We start from the raw sequence: 17593 nt of genomic DNA on the forward strand, positions 1-17593 counted from the left end.
GTTTGGTTTTTTTTTTTTTTCACTGTTGACTTTTGAGAGTTCTTTCTGTATTCTAGATATGTGTCCTTATGTCAGTCCTGAATATTGGTTTACAGGTATTTTCTCCCCATCTGTAGCTTGCCTTTATCTTTACAGGGTTTTTCACAGAAGTTTTTATTTTGTTCATCTTGTTTATTGATTTTTTTTTCATTTATGGGTTACGCTTTCACTGTCCTGTCTGAGGACTCCGCACCAAGCTCTAGGTCCCAAAGGGGTTGTCTTGTGTTTCTTCCAGAAATTGTATAGTTTTGCCTTTCACATAGAAATCTTGAATCTATTATGAGTTAATTTTCATTTAAGGTGTATAAGGCTTAGGTCCAGGATAATTTTTTTCCCTGTGAGTGTCCATTCGCTTTCACACCTTTGTTGAAAAGGCTTTTCTTCCTCCGTTGAATTGTGTCGTCACCGTGGTCAAAAATCCGTTGGATGTTTTTCCATGGGTGTTTCTAGGTTCTGTATTCTGTTCCATTGATCTTCGTGTCTGTTTATCTACCAATATCATACTGTTTTATGAATCTTAGAAAAATCTCCCCTGCATCTACAAAAACGTGTCTTGGATTTTGATAGGTATCATATTAAATTTATTTACCTGTTTGGAAAAAAATGATACCTTTATTATTTTTCAATCTATGAAATTGATATGGCTTTCCATTTATTCAGAGCTTCGGTCTCTCTCTCCAGTGATTTTGTACTTTTTCACATAGAAGTCCTAGTCATACTTTCCAGATACTCACATAAGTATAATTTTCCCATTTGTTGAGCAATCGCGAATGATATTATGTTTTCAATTTTTGTCTTCACATGTTCATTGCCATTACATGGAAATACAATTGGTTTTTGTGTGCTTATCTTGTACCCTGAAACCTTCCTTTCTGATTTGTATGCCTTATTATGCCGAAATCACGCCCTTTCAGGGTCCTGGAAAATTCCTCTGTTGAATCCTGAGCCCTTTTCGATGTGACCTAGGCTTTGATCGTTTCCAGCCTATGTGATACATGATATTCAAGGCTCATCTTGTACATTCCCCGGCAGAGACCACATTCTGGCATCAGAAATTGGAAACATCACTTTTAACTGCTGTGAGAGACTGCTGACTTCACAGTTCTCTGCTGGAATGTGGCCACTGATTAAACCTCTTGGTACTCCCTTATCTATCAGAGAAGTTCCCAGGAGGGGTTCAATAATTAATTACCAGATGAGGGAATGAATGAATGAGTGAATGAATGAATGAAAGAAATACATCTTGAGCTAGTCTCTGATGATGGCAAAACAAAAAATATAATATGGCCCATCCAAGAAAGAAGTGGTCAGAGCAATTCAGATCACTACCAGTCTTTCAAAGAATTAAACTCCTGCGAACCATAAAACTTATCTTTCTGTCCTCCCTCACAGTGACCTCCCACAGGCCTGGCCTCTTTGCTCTCCCCCTTCCTTTCTGGATCCTTTCCAGACTTTGTGTTTCTCTCCTTGGTGTGAATTCCCAAGACCCTCCTCTCTCTCTAGACTCTGCACCCCCCCCCCCAAACTGCTTGATAAGGCCCCACAGGAAAGGGAGAAGAGATTGCAAATGTTCATGTTTGGAACATCACAAATGCACTCATCGCAAATATGAGTGCACGAATGGTGGCACTCAGGAAGCGCTGCGTCCCCCTGCAGTGTGTGAGTGGGACACGAGCTGTTGAATATTGACAGGCCCCAGCCCCGTGCTCAGCACGTGCACATACTTCAGACTTACCTTTTAATACACACGATGGCTCTGTGAGCTGGGTAGAGGTCTCTCATTTCTGTGATGAAGAAACGGAGCCCAAAGAACTAGTTCGTAAGGAGTTTTCTGTGGCTGCTATAACAAATTTCCACAACGTTGCTGACTGAAAACAACACAGATCCGTTTTCTTACCATTCTCGAGGTCAGAAGTCCACAGTGTGTCCGGCAGGGTTAAAATTGACGTGTGTGCAGGGCTCCATTCCTCTGGAGGGTGTGGGGAAGAATCTGTTTCTCACCTCGCCAGCTCTAGAGGCTCCCGGGCTCTGGGACTCGTGGCAACCTCGGCCACCCTCGGAGCCCGCGCTCTCTCTGGCTCTGACTCTCCTGACTGCCTGCCCTTTTGGGGACCCTTGTGATTGTTTGGACCTGCCCACATGGTCCCGCATCATCTCCCCATCTCGGGATCCTTAATCACATCTGCAGAGTCCCTGTGCTGTGTGACATAACCTATCGACAGGCTCTGGGCGTGAGGACGAGGCCATCTTGGGGGCCATTCTGTAGCCTGGGAGCAGCTGAATGCACTGCACACGGAGGCAAAGAGTTGGGTCGCGCCTTTTCCCACTGCTCCTTGGGGGGGTCTTGGAGGTCTTTACCTCTGGATAGCTCTGGCACAGTTGGCCGTGGTCTTTCACTGTGTTCACACCTAGCGCCTGGTTCATTGTCCTCATTTTGGGCCAGGGCGCTAGTTACACACGGCTGGTGGCAGACGGAAGATTGAGGAATGTGGCCAAGGACCGCCAGCAAACACACCCGCGCCTGATGGACAACGGTGCGCGTCTCTAAGACAAGTGGAGGCAATTCTGTTTTATGTTACTGGGCTGTGTCTGTCATGGAGATGAACTGCATGGTCATTAACCGCGGCAGGATGTGGAGACAGTTGGGAAAAGTGACTCTTACCCTTTTTTACTATTTTTATCCATTTCCCTCATTGTGTTTTCCTGGGGGGTATCTAGGCACTATGAGTGATACTACCTAAAATTTGCACGCTGTCTTTATCTCACGGGTGCATTGTCATGGTTAATAATGTTTCAATATACTTAGACTTTCCCAAAATGGTCCTCTTTAAGTAATTTACAGCTATATTTTGGGCATATCACCATTTACCCTCGCAAATCTGAGTTGCCTGCCTATTTTCTCATTTTAGACCCATCCTAATGTCCAAATCAAATGGTTTTATAAAGCTTTTCCTGGGCAAGTCCAAAGTGGGTAGTTCTTGAGAAAAAAGATTGTCTGTCTCCAAAGGAAATGATCACTAATCTTCATAGCCGACCCCAAGCCTCTGATTTCTGCCTCTTGTTAGTAGGAACAACAGTTGGACCTAGTAGGGAAGAGAATTCTTACCAGAATTCTCAGGGAGGCCCGGCTTTGCTGTTCTGCCCCGACCCTCAGAGGGACCCTCACCTCTAGCTTCTCTACCTCAGAGGCACGGGGCTCCTCTGTCAAGATCTGGCATATTGTGGAGCACTTGTCCTCCTGGTCGATGTCCACCCATGGGACTTTGTCAAACCCAAGTGCATCACCAGCTCCGTGGCCACCGCCGCATGCTGGGCACTGTCTTAACTGCTGAGGAGCCAGACATGGGTCCTAGAGAAGTGGGGGAGAGAGAGAGACAGAGATAGCTCAGGGAGGGAGAGACAGAGACAGCACAGGGAGGGAGAGGCTTACCCCCGGGGCCTCAACCCTGCTGAATGCCAGGACGAAGGTTTGTGTCAAATACTGTTCCTGGCCTCTTTCCTAACTGGGTCAAGGGAGACTCAGGTGAGGGAACTTTCGGGAATTTGTCTGGGGTGGGGTGGAGGGGACTGGATGAGAGTCTCGATTCTTCAGCTTTCCTCGGGAAAGTCACTTCATCTCTTCTGCCTCTGTTTGCTGTCTGTAGAATGGGGAGGAGAATTTAGCTCAGCGTTTTTGAGTCTGGGGCATAGGCCAGGCGTTGGGCCAGTCGCTTTTTCTGTTACCCCATTTGTTTCTCACCCCAGCCTGTGCTACCCCCCACTGACAGACCAGCAGCCTGCTTTGTGTCCGTAGCCTGGGGGGGCCAGTGATGCGTGCCAGGGTGCTGAGCACGATGCCAGGCCCATAGAACATGCTCAGAAAAGTCTGGATCTTCTCATTCTGTGAGGAGCGCAGAGCACCTTTGCGGAGGATGGTCGAAAGGGGCTTACTGCTCCTTCCGCACACCTGCAAGCAGCCCCAGCTGGTGGGACGACTGGGGGTGGCCAGGGAGGTCCGTCCTCAGGGAGACCCCTCCAAACGAACAGGTTCACCGCCGCTGAAATGGAACTCAGAGGAGTCCGTCCAAACTCAGGGGAAAACCCCTCCGGCTGTCTCCTAGCCGGCAGCTGTGCCGGGTTCCCCAGCGCGGGGTCGGGGGCAGTAATACGAGGCCGCCCGGGCCCAGCTCAGCCCATGAGGGGCGGCAGCTCTCCCCGGAGAGATTTTCATGTCACGGTAGCAAGGGAGGTGGTAATGGTTCCTGAGGGTTTAGTTCAGCAGCCCGGGGTTTAAGTACCTCCCAGCTTTGTGCATAAGTCCGTTTCTCTCTGTGGACTGACCGTTTCCCGCGTTTGTTTGCCAGGCTGTGTGCGTAAGCGCCTTCTGTTTACATGCATATGCCATGTCCCCTACTCGTGGTTTCCAGAAGGAAGGTCGTTAAGAGAAAGTTGGCTATTCTTCTGGATTTATTTCCATCTTCCTGGCTGACAGTTCTGTCCTTGCGCACGAAGATCTCGCCCTGTAGTCTGGGGAGCTCGCATTTTCCAGGAGTGCGGCGCCGCTGAGGACCAGCTGTAGTCCTTGAGGCCACCTGTGCTCTGAGGGCACAGCTTTGTCCCTTAGTCATCAAACAGACTTTAACAAAGAGTGGAACCTTTTTGTGATAATTACGTTTCTCTAGGAGGAGTGATGGTGGCTGACTTGCTGGGGAGAGCATCCCCAGGAGCCGTGTCCCCGGGGGTCCGCGTCCCCGGGGGTCCGCCAGCGGCCCCGCCTACCTTTCCCTCTTCATGGCAGCTGCTCCTTGTGATTGATCCCGCCAGGAGGACCCACCCCGCCACGGGCGCCGCCCCCGTGGAGCCAGGGTCAGGTGCTCTCTGCCCAGTGCCCCTTCTGCAGAAGGAAGAAAGTCTCCCTGTGCTCTATTCTGAAGAAAAGGAGATGCGGAGAGAAACTGACTTGTCTGATGCTTGAATCGCCAGCCTCAGCCTCCGGACCCACCCTACTAGGTGGGAGTGGCTGGGTCCGCCCCACGTGCTCACTGCTCTGGGAGGGACTGATTGTCACAGAGGTCACATAAGGGCACACACCCGCTCTGCGTCAGTCACTTGGCCATGGCAGTGCCCGTTGACTTTGGGGCTGACCGAGGTCTTGTTTTTATTATGCCATATATAAGATAAAGTGAACTTACATCACGGGCGTCTTCGTGGTTCATTCAGTTGAGCGTCCGACTTCGGCTCAGTCATGATCTCACCGTTCACGGGTTTGAGCCCCGCATCGGGCTCTGTGCTGACAGCTCGGAGCCTGGACCCTGCTTCAGATTCTGTGTCTCCCCCCTCTCTGCCCCTCCCCTGCCCTCTCTCTCTCTCTCTCTCTCTCAAAAATAAACATTTGAAAAAACTAAAGTGAACTCATTTCAGACTTGTCCACTGATGTGGAGGATCTCAGGAGACCCCCCTCTGGGGAGACTTCCCCCGGTGCCTGCCTGGGTTTTAGCCATCTTTCTGGAATCCTTGTTGATGGTTTCTGGTTTGAGTAGATTTTATGTCTGGGTAAGTTCTCCTCTTTGGGGACCTCAAGACTACATGTTCTTGTTTTTTTTTTTTTTTTCTTGTTTTAATTTTTTGGTTGTTTGTTTTAGTGGGGGGAGGGGAGAAGTGTGCCTGGCAATGTTTATGCCTAAACTTCAGCACTCTAAAGAGTGCTTCCTCTCCTCATCCAACTCCTCTCTTTTGCATATAACCACACCAGAAATTGCTCCTGGTCACTTCCTTGTGCCTAGAGCTGGAACAATTAGTTAAAATAACAAAAGGCCCTGGATCAAGTATAAATTCACTAAAATGCTTTTTTAAAGTAGCTAGAAGTAAGAATAAAAAGTAAAATGAAATGAATGAACTAAAAAAATAAATAAGTAAATAAATCAACGCAGCTAGAAAATTTAAGAAGAGCTGCTGTAAATAGATGTATTTCTCCTGGGCAAAAACCCCTGATGAAATACACCCTCCAGGAATTGTATCAAGTTGCCCTGTAATTTTTCCCTCTCTCTTCCGTCTCTGCTGATACGCGGCATCTTTCCAAGAGGAGGAGGATCGATTCTGTTTACGACATGTCAACATGTGTCGAGAGGAGGCCAGGAATTTTCTGGCATTAAGGTCTTGTACAGTGGGTGTTGCTGCTGGGGCAGTTGATGGATGGAAAAGCCTGGAAATGAGGTTTCCTAGGCCCGCCTGCTGCCGCGTTGGTCCAGCTCCTGCGCGGATGGCTTTAGGTAGTAGCAGCTCTGCATCATTTTATGACGTGAATCTGGTAATTCAGCGACTCGGCCGTGTTTGTATCGCAGTCTGTTAACCAGAATGCTACCAGGTATTTGATATTTCACCCTGGAAGGAGGACATTTGACTGCATTTAGTATTTTACTACCTACACACCGCACCTGATAGACCGAGGAGCCAGATTCAGGTTCAGCAAACACCGAGTGAGGATGCCGTGTCAGGCTCATTCATGTCGTTGCCTGACTGGTACTTCACGAAGGTCCTTTTGATGGGAGTATGGTCACTCCTGTTGCACAGATGGAAAAACCAAGTAGTGAGCCTGAGGGAACAAATCAGAGCCAGACCTGATTCTGGGCCTGTCCATCCACATGGGCCACACTTGCCTGGTCATTTTGAGGACCTTTCTGCATGTACACAGAGTATTGTGATTACTCCAGCCTGGGTTTATCCATGGAGTTCCTGCCTATCATCTGCCGTGATCTCGTACTGGCGGACAGAGGGGGTGTCTTCTCTGGAGACCGTTGGAGATTTTACCTTGAAGGCAGGCCGTGTTTAATCTCGGGCCGCCAGGAGCTGCTCTTGGAGAAGGTGAAGAAGCTCTGAGCTCTGGTGTCCTTTCTGCTCTCATTCAGAGACAGACATTGTGCCCAGGAGGGTGTCCTCTCCGCTTCTCTTTATGGCACCCGGAAGTTTCTCTGCCACGGCTGGGCCTACTGACCGGGATGCTCACCCCGTGCTCGTGCTGCTGGCAAGCAGTCTGCAAAGCCGCAGGCCAGGCCCACGGGTTGAGAGAAATTCGGACGCATTGTCCTTTGGGACAATTGCTGTCTCACAGGAGCCCTGGGCCAGAGCTTTGGGTCGAAGGCCAGACACGTGGGTAGGAAACCGGTCCTTCCTTCCATGTCACCTCCAGGGGCAGCCCCCCTGTTCCTGAGGTGTTACATATGTTTTGGGCTAGAGGGCCTGGCCTGTCTTTCTAATGTGACATCTGCATTTTACTTCTTAAGGAGCTGTCACCAGGAAGATAGATGTTAGATCTCCACGTTTTCTGGTGGCTTGGCTGACTCTTTGGCTCCTCCCCCTTTAACATTCTATACAGTACGCACTGGGGACTTCATACGGCTGCCATTTTCTTCTTCCCTCCTTGTGTTCAGGGACCATATTCCCTGGTTACCTTCCTTGGACAGTGTCGTTCACACAGCAGTCACTCCATACGGACTCATGGGGTGATTGGATTATCTCTTTCCTGGCCTGGGTTCTGGCACCAAGATGGAGTTGAAAGCTTAAGCATGAAGAGAGAAAAATGAATACCTGTATGTTTTCTTCTTGTTATTCATTCAACATGTATATGTTGATTACATCCTTTCAGTCAGGCTCTGTGCTTAAATACTGGGGGACAAGTGTGCATAAGGCAGAACATGTGAGTGTTGAATATACCTCACATCCAAACAGTTCTAAGGTGGTAATCATCTCAGACATCCTATCCCGTAATGTACTCCCACTTGTATCTGTAATTAAGAGTGGACACTTCATATAGAATAGAAGAATTACGTTGAAGACTTTACCTCTATAAATTTACCTCTATTTCCCCATATACTTGCCCTTATGAAACTACCTATACATGCTATAGAAAAGAGTCCCTCTGTGGACTAAATTGAAATGTTTGGCAAGGCGTGGACCACAGTGGTAACTAAGCTGGTGGAAAGTTGGCCCAACCCCTCCCTGTCTCTTTCTTCCATCTCTCGTGGTCTTTCTCCTACCACAGAAGGACAGTGTGTGTGTTACCGGACAGCCACCCCTCTCACATTTGATGGCTGCCTTTCTCCTTGGGGGCTGTGTTCCCAGTACAATGGTGCTGAATTGCCATCCCAAGTACCCAGTGTTTCCCGCCATCTATCCTGAGTATTCTTGTCTTCTCAGCTCACCTCGTCCTTTCTGTTGGTTTGAAATTCTAAGAAACAGGCCTCCCACATTCTTCACTTGCTTTCAAAATGTTCTTCCTGCACCCACCGCAAACGGTCAGCAGCACGTGTTTACTTTGTGGCTAAATACACATGACGTTCCGGTGCCTTAACGTTTATTGAATATCCAGAGACTCATTATTGCCAAAACTACTCGAAAGCAATCTTAGTTCTTATAACTCTACCAGTAATGGGAGTACATTAATTTTGAAGTTGTCTGCCTTGGAGTAGCTGTGAGGCTGTAAGGCTTGAGATGCAGGCTATACTCAGAACAATAAGCCTTAAACCTTTCCATTCAAAACTTAATTGTTTAATTAACATGGAGAACATTTTAGATGTTTGTGTTTTTAAGGACCTAAAAATAATGTCCTTCATTTTCTTGTGCTCTAAAGTTTTTAAAAAAATGTACTTGAATATCAATACAAACTTAATCAAATGCTGCCTTACCATTTGTGATAGTAAAACCACAAACCCAAGTTATACTTTTATGTTTTATGGGCACAGTTCTTATTTTACTGAACCCTTCACTGAATTTTTATCATAATGTATAAATCAATGTATGTATTACCATCCAGTTTGTGTGAACGGTGTCAAGGATCAAAAAACTTACTGATAATCGAAGACCGTTTATCTTTTTTTGAAAGCCCAAGGATGGGTTGCATTGAAAGTTTTGAGGCACATCATGGAGATTTTTTTGGATGTGCCCCGGGACTGCCACTTTGGGCCCACAGCCACTCTTAGGGGAAAGTTAATAAAGTGTTTCCTATTACTTCCTGTAGTTTGTAAAAACACTGAATCTAGGGGGCTCAGTCCAGTAAGCGTCTGAGTCCTAATTTCGGCTCAGGTCACGACCTCGTGGTTCGTGAGTTCAAGCCCCGCATCCAGCTCTGTGCTGACAGTGCAGAGCCTGCTTGGGATTCTCTGTCTCCCTCTCTCTCTCCACCCCTCCCCTGCTTGCTCTCTCTCAAAACTACATAAACATTTTTTAATTAAGTTAAATTTTAAAAAGGAACACTGAATCTGAGCTCCTTGGGATATGGGCAGTGTGCACTTGGTTCAGCTTCGTATCTCCTCCACTCCGAGTTAGGCCTGGGGACTCCAGGCTGACTGAACAGTGGACACAGTTACTTACGTCTCTTCCCGTGGCAGTCCGTGCGAACATCTGCCCTTCCATTCCTGCAGCTCCAAGGTGAGGTGCATGCTGGGCTGTTTTCTTCCACCGCCAAGGGCACTTCTGTAATTAATGTATCTGTGCCACAGGTTGGAAAGCAGGTGTTCTTTATGGCGTCCAGAATGTGACGTCCTCGGACGTTGGCAGGTGTGGCAGGAAACTCACTTGTAGCTGTGCCCCCTGGTTGGCTCCCCACCCCCACCCCACACATCACATGCATAAGCCCTTGGGTCTAGGCGCCCAGGGGCGTTTTTCCCTCACAGGGGATTCTGATCAGTGCTGGCGGTCAGAGACCCCAAGGAACTCTCTGAGGTTTTAACTTTCCCGAAATAGAGAATTCTTATTTTGCTTACTGCCTCAAGAAAGTATTGGGAGAATCAAGTGCAGAGTCAAAGGCACTTGGAACGTTCCCTTTAAAATGAGCTCTCTTGTGAATCACAGCATCTCCTCCTTAGGGCAGCCCCACGACGAAGGACAGCTGATAGGTTTCTCTCTGAAAACTCCCTGTGCTTATAGTCAGTAGCAGGTGACCCTTTAACTTGTCCTTCATGAGTCTGACACTCTGGTTTCCCAAGCTGTGGTGCATTTTACCCATACTGGATTACGTTTTTAAGTTAGTGTATTCCTATCTTTATCACTATCCCAAAGAATTAGAATTACAAGATTTCATTTTGAAATGTAGAATTAAAATGGGGAAGACTAAGGAAATAGTTTTATGTAAAACCATACATATGTTTATTTTAATAAAGTTAAAATAAAGGAAGAATCTCTCTGGCTTAATACTATAATTTTCCTGCAGAGTCAATGTAAGTTTTAAATTAGTACTTCGGAATTATGTGATAAAAAAGCCACGTAGTCCGTATTATGGGCAAAGTATTCAGTGCATGCCCTCGCGTTCATTTTGAAAGCTGTTCTTCTGTAACAAAAGTGATTTATCCTGGAAAAATTGGAAAAATATTTTAAAACACAGAAATCGAAAGAAAATAAGTTATAATCGTACCACTCAACAGGAACTATTAACATTTTGTGCACTGAGAATGCCTTCTTCTCTTTTTGAACTCTAAAGGGACGCTACTGTATATGCTGTCTCTGGATTCATGTGACTTCTGGTAACAGAAACCCTAACTTACACAAGTTCAGACATGAACGAAGTACCTCATTCCCCGAAATAGCAAGCCCAGAGACGGGATGGGCTGCGGGATGTGGTTCATTGACTGGGGCAGCGGGCAAGGTGCAAGACCCCAGTTCTTTCTTTTTTCTCTCTCCTGCTGCCGACGTCATAAGCGTCACACTAAGGTGGCTCTCTTCGTGGTCACCCCATTGCCGCTGTGAACATCCGGACAACACGCTTCCTTGCTCGCATCTAGTGGCGAGAGAAAAGCCCTGGTGCCCAGCCCTGGAAACCCTGTCCTTCTATCTGGTGAGAGGGGCCTAGAGGCAGCTGCCCCAGAGCAGGGACAGTCACCACATACATGCCAAAGCCACCTGGTTCAAGCCCGGTCTCCTTTGTCAGTCACTGGCAAGAGGGGTCGGATTACGATGATCGGCTTAGACTAGTTGGGGTCAATTCTGCAAACCACTTTGCTAGTGTAAAATGCTGGAGAAGTTGGAATCAATGGTGGAAGTCAACCCCCACCTCAGTAACCAGACGTTTTCCCAGAATATTTTACGGACACATGTGAGAGTCCTGTTGAAGGATCACTTAGCATACTTCCTCATCATTGCCTTCTGGTTGTTGACCAATTTGCTCTGACTCTCAAAGTTCTGTCCCTCCTCCTGCTCTTATCTACGCACCGCCTTTCCTCTGCATTGCAAGGGTGGCTGCCTGCAGCTCAGGACAGCACATTTCCTCCTGGCCTCCAGGAGGGGCGAGAGCTCCCCGCCAAGCAAGCTCCGCCTCCTTCAGCCGCTGGGCAACTCGGGTCCCGGACCAGCCCCTGACGGTCTTGAGCGTGGCACCGGTACCCGTACTGGCCTCCGATGACCAAGAGACACGCCTGGTGCTGCGAATGGGCCGATTTGCCTGCATGTGTGGTGCCCCACACAAGGTGTGGGCTCAGCAGAATCAAGGTCTGTTGGGGAAGAAGAATGAACATGTGCTACCTGCTCCACTGTCCTTAAGAATTGCTCTTTTCAGAGGCGCCTGGGTGGCTCAGTCGTTTAAGCGTCTGACTTCGGCTCAGGTCATGATCTCACGGTTCATGGGTTTGGGCCCCGCGTCGGGCTCTGTGCTGACAGCTCGGAGCCTGGAGCCTGCTTCGGATTCCGTGTCCCTGTGTCTCTTTTGCCGCTCCCCCACTCACACTGTCTCTCTCTCAAAAATAAACATTTAAAAAAATTTTTTTATAATTTTCTCTTTTCGCCACCATTATAACAATTATCTGAATTATCTGAAATTAAGATAACTGTCTTTAGATAGTTTAATTTTCATTAAAAAAATCAGTTTCTTCATTAGACATGCTCTGTTCAGAAAGAGTTGGAGAGGAAGAAAGAATAAAGTCCTCATTAATCTAATGTTCTCCAAAGCTTTGGCATTTTTGCGGTGTCTTTTTTGGCATAGACAAATTTTTCCTCATAAGTTTTGACTTAAAATGGTCTAGAAATTAAAAACTAGAAGAAAAAATGGGCTTAAAGATACAAATTATCATAGATGTAAACTTTAATATTTTTGTTCTTTATGTACTTTTTTATTTTTAATAGCCTTGAGACAATGTCATAAATAATATGGAGAATTAATAGGCATTTTTGCAGAATAATTCTGAGAAATCATAGGCATATTTGAAATTACTATGGCAAAAATCAGATGTTAAGGAAAAAAGTTATGACACACTCAGTTTTTAAAGTTATACTATTAAGGTGTAACTTCAGGTGTAATAAATATTCATGTTTAATTTTAGGTGCTGGTGTGACGTGCACTAAAATAAAATGGAACAATTTCTGTGGTTCTATAAAGGAATCTATAAAGGAGTCATAAATAATTATAGTAAAGCTTCTTTGAGGTATTTTTATGGGAATAAAAATTGAAAACTTGTTAATAGGGAAATTTTTGTGAGAAAGAGGTGAGTTAGTCTTAGAGACCTCAAGCTGCGATATATCGTATGGGAACCCTGAATAAGCAGTTAACTTCTCAAGATAATCTTGTTTAATGTATAAAAGTTGAGAGTTTTTGAAAAAGCTTTCCAGAAGGTAGCAGGAAGGAAAAAATTATTGTTATAGTAAAATTCCCCGTGACAGATCACCCAGTTTCTGTGTTTTTTCTGTTACCGGAATGGAGACCTGATCTGGATTTGGAAGGGCTACGACTGCCTAGGATTAAAATGAACAAATAGGGGCGCCTGGGTGGCTCAGGTGGTTGAGCGTCCGACTCTTGATTTGGGCTCAGGTCATGATCCCAGGGTCGTGGGATCGAGCCCCACGTTGAGCTTCACGTTGAGCGTAGGGCCTCCTCTGCCTCTTGCCCCTGTTTGCGTGCTTGCTCGCTTGCCCTCTCTGTGTCTCTCTAAAATAAATGGATTAATTAATCAAAATAAAATAAAATGAACAAATAAACGTATTTCTTGTAGAATGACAACTTGTGTGCAGCCGTGGGATTCACTTCAGGTCCCAAGGTGCTCCCAGCATTGGGAACTAAGAGCCCTTTGGTGCTCAGAAGGTGTCTTACTCTCAGTGGGAGGCCTCCCTTTGTATTTTGTGTTTTGTAGCAAAATCTACAAATGCTAGCAAGAGCAGAGGATACCAGGACAGCTTATTTTAATTAAAAGCTGCTTGGATTTACGGAAGTTGTGTCTTTGTTGTTCTTCGTCCTCTTCTTTTGAATAACCTGATGAGTCTGGGTGTGATCTGGTTGGCAGAGCATCTGTTCATACGTGGGAAGATCGTGTTCTCCCTCTGGTATTGTTACCTTGCTAGGTTACCTTGAACGAATAAGTTAACCTCCCTGTTCCTCAGTTTTCTCATTTCTGAAGAGAGGGTGGCTGGTCAAATGTGTCTCCCAGGTTCTTTCCTGCAGCAGAATTGGGCTCTACGGGAAGTCTCCGTGAGGAGGGGTCAGACTGTGAAATGGGCGGGGCGGGGAGATGGCTGGGGTGAAGGACGAGCAGGCCTGGCATCAGCAGTTATGAGAGAATCCAGTTGAAAGGGCCAGCACCATGCCCACTGGCGACTTTTCTTCTACCCGCCAGTTGAGAAATAGAGGTACAGAAACTCTAATGAGGTTCCTTGGGAGGCGGAGAAAACCGCAGCAAATTCATTTGCCCCCCGGTCTAGGTTTTGGCCGGTTCCGCCTTCCATCTGAGAGTGTATTTATAGTTTGTGGCCATGGTATGATCTCACGGCCCTGCCTGAAAGAAAAAGACCAGCCCTTCTGGGATTTCTTGAACTTGTTACAAGTTCCCAGGGGAAGCTCTGAGTTTTTAACTAACCCTGGATAGGTGAGTGCCTCAAAACTGAGGGTCAGTAGGGAAGCAGAGGGCTCAAAGCCTCCCTACAGGAGTGTGGACGAGGCCAGAGGAGGCTCAGCCACCGCCATGTGCCTCAGCTCGGCCTGTGTGTTTTTGTCCTTCGAGATCTTTTTAAAGCCCTGGCCACGCCTCTCTCGTTGGCCTGATAAACTAATTTGCCTTACGAACAAGAAGCGCTGTGGAGTGGCTCTGACGCTGTCTCTTGTCTGACACAGAGCCATCACACTGGAAAATCAACTGGTGATCCTTGCAGCGACATCGGGTGATGCCAGGGTTTACTACGCGCAGGCCGTCAACGAACGCAACGGAGACAGCAAGACCAGCCCGCTCGTTCACCTGAGCGTAGCAGGTGAGTTTTGAGACACCACATGATAATTCTGAAAGCAATAAAGTCTTGATTTAATTAATACATGTCTCACGGGGCCCTTTGCAATCAATCTTCTGTCTCTAGGATGGTGGCCATGGTTCAATATTGATCCACTGTCAATAGTTGCTTTCTTTGAAGCTGTACGCGTAAAACGTGAACACAACAGGTGATGCCCACTGCGAGATCTTATTCGTTTTGGGGGTTTCAAAAATCGTTTTTAACGCGTATTGTTTTTAACAACAAATCTTGGTTTATAAGGAATTCCATCAATGAACCTCATTTGAGACTAGATTAGGCACAGGTTATGTTAATTTAATAATAAAATCCTTGAGAAAACATAAATATTGTGTTCAAATTAGCAGTGTTTCTTAATCATAATGAGCTGACCATTTTTTCTACCTGATTTAACGGAATTGTGAAGAGAACACGCACAATTACCGTTACACCTGCAGTTTATTTACAGAAATGTTAGTCTGAGGAAACTTAGTTTAAACATTTGGCCTTTGAAGGGGTCTCTAGGAATTCTCCCAGAGTTGATTGCTGGAGAAGGGGAAAATGACCAGAAGCAAAAACTCTGACCTAAAAGATTAAAGCGTGCGTCTCACGGGGCCCGTCGCCAGGCGTTTGCAGCATGAAGCTTCATGGGATGAAATGAGGTGATTTTGTGTTGAGAAAATACAGGTGGGAAATAGTTGTAGACTTCAGAATTCCGTGATCACATCAGACAAGAGTGAAGTAAGTGATTTTGTCTGTATGGTAGCAGACGTCACCTTTTTGAGAAACGTCTCTGAGCAGTGGCTTCCCCCTCGGGTTTGAAAAGTTTCCTTTCATTCATGCGTTGGGATCATAGCGTTTGCTGCTTGTGCTCCCCAAGGGATACGATTGCACGAAGCCAAGTAGGGCTGGCCGCGGGAATGTCTGTGGCAAACATGGGGTAGGAGACCCCGGGGTTACCTGGTCGGCTTCTACGTCCCCTCACGTTCCTGGTAAGTGCCCCCAAGTGGCCATCATCCTGCCATCAGCCCCTTCGTTCCTGGGAATTGAAACCTGATCTCCAGATTATAGACTGGGCACAGACTGGGCTGTCCCCATGGCCTTTTTAAGGCTTTGGAGAGTTATGTGCATCGACTAGGTGTGGTGTTCACAAAATATAGGCCAGGAGGTACTGATATTTAAAGGACCAGAGTGGAAATAAATATGACTTCTCAAGAATTTTTTTCAGTATCGATAACAACAGATGGAAATCACATTATTAAATAGATTGATTGCTTTAGTGATTTCCAAGTTTTACAATTACAGCCATTTCTTCTATTTAGAAAATAGATTTATCACTCAATTGTGATATACCTACCAGGATAATAATTGGTCAAACTGGTAAAACTCTAGGTCAGAAACAAGGAAATTGGCCTCAGTCCGTTGGAAGAGAGAAAAAAATTCCACAAATGTTCTGGTTAATGTAATGCTAACATCAGAGAGTTATGAAATAGTCTGAACCCATGGTGTTCTGCATTGCCTATTGTAGAAAGGCCAGTAGGAAACAAAACTAATACAGTGATTTTGCAAGTTGCCATATTAATGGATACCGTAGCGTTAGGTAATTGGGATATGTAAATGCTTTTTCAGTAATTCCAGTTTCTACTCCAACCCAGAAGTGTATTGGGAGTAGCTCATAAATATTATAATTAACTGCCTTGCATTTTGCTCCTTGTGTATTTTTATCTTTTCATTGGCACCAGGTAAAATGTGTAGAAGGTGGGTTATAAAGAGGTTGGTGATACGGACGGACTTGTTTTAAATCTCAGGAGAAAAGCTGCCTACTGTTTCCTTATATAGTCTTTGCTTTTTATTGGGTCCAAGTAAAATGTGAAGAATGAGAAGGTTGAGGAACCGGCCTTATTTTGATTCTTAGGATAACATTCTGTTGACATATTGGATTTAGCTGAAAGTTAAATGGCACTCAATTATGCGCTTCTCACTAAAAATCCTATTTTGAAACCTCTAAAGATCAGGAAATTGATAAATCTGCAGAAACCCCAGAACTGTGTGTTTACATGTTGCTTCCTTCCGGAACAGTGGCAGAACCTATAGTTCAGGACTCCCTGCAGCACCGGGGGAGGCTGCTTGGGGATGAGGTGTCCTCAGCACACTTACACATCTTTTGTTTCTTTTTTTTTTTTTTTTTTTTTTTTCTGATGGAGGCTTTGTAAAAACACCAAACAAGATTGATGAAATTTTTTTTCAAAACTTGCCAGCCAGCATTTCTGAAGAATCCAAAGATGCTACAGCCAATTATCATTTAACGAAGATAAATTTTTCTTCGACATCAGGGGAGTAAAATAAAGAATGTTTCTGTAGTGAATACCCCTACTGAGGTTGGTAGGGGTAACTGGAGATTAAGTTCCTGGTGCCTTGTACTGTAACTGATTTGAAATTGGAGAGTGCCCGGCGGCCCCACCTCTCGTGTCCTATCGTAAGAATAAGCTGTTCCTCCTGCAGGACAGCCCAGTGTCAGGTGGGAGAGCACAGGGGGGCCGGCCTTGCCTCCAAACATCTAAATGAGCGATGCCCTAACACCCAGCCCCCAGGGAGAATGATGTATCTTCCCCAACAACTGTGGACTTGAGAGTTCAAAACCTCACCACCGTTTCGGTTGCCAAACGCTTTACCTACACTGGAAGTGTATGGGAAACAAAAGATAAAGAGGATTTCAATAGAAATAAGTAAATGTTTACAAAAGCATGACAATTAGAGGGGAAATGCAGTCCCATACTGGTGCCGCCTGCTGTTGGTGCATGGTTAGTGGCTGGCGTTCTCATCTCTTCACGTTTCTCCCCCTTTTGTCTGGCCAAGAAGATAAATTGCAGCATGTGCTGCACAGATACCTCCTGTCCTGAAGGAGAGGCCATCTCTGAACTCTCCGTTCTCCTCCCCCGTGAAAGCTTGCTGCCATCTCAGGGGTGGATTTGCTTTGAAGTTGTGATGTGACGTGAAGCCAGCAGATGTCAAGGACATAGGTGGGACCGTTGAAGCGCCCTGCATGAATTTTTCATCGCCGGCTCCCGCGGTTCAGGTGCACGCCAGAAAAAGAATGGGCTGAACTCACCCGAGAGTAGACGTTTCTATTCTGAGGTCAGACCCAGGCAAGCTTTTATAAACCTGTCGATCTGCTTTTGGTTTTTGCTTTGAAGATTTTACATTGAGTTAACTTTTGTGGATCAGATCTTCCGAACTGAATGAATATGTGAATAAGAGCTTCTCCTTAAAATCAGAGAAAAGGGTAGAGTCAGGAGATGAGAGGAATTCCGCACGATGATCAATCCATCATTGTGTGACGGCCGCCTGC

The 17593-nt window shown here is 46.1% G+C and overlaps 1 protein-coding gene across 1 annotated transcript in view; it reads left to right on the forward strand.

The window, feature by feature from the left end:
• Positions 1-17593, forward strand: part of SDK1 (sidekick cell adhesion molecule 1) — a 530611-nt gene that overhangs the window by 165921 nt on the left and 347097 nt on the right. The window contains exon 5 of the mRNA XM_042972313.1: positions 14099-14232. Coding sequence (XP_042828247.1) covers positions 14099-14232 — 134 coding nt within the window. The remainder of the gene's footprint in view (positions 1-14098; positions 14233-17593) is intronic.

Source organism: Panthera tigris, chromosome E3 (assembly GCF_018350195.1).
Source record: "Panthera tigris isolate Pti1 chromosome E3, P.tigris_Pti1_mat1.1, whole genome shotgun sequence".
In the NCBI taxonomy this organism is placed as follows: Eukaryota; Metazoa; Chordata; class Mammalia; order Carnivora; family Felidae; genus Panthera; species Panthera tigris.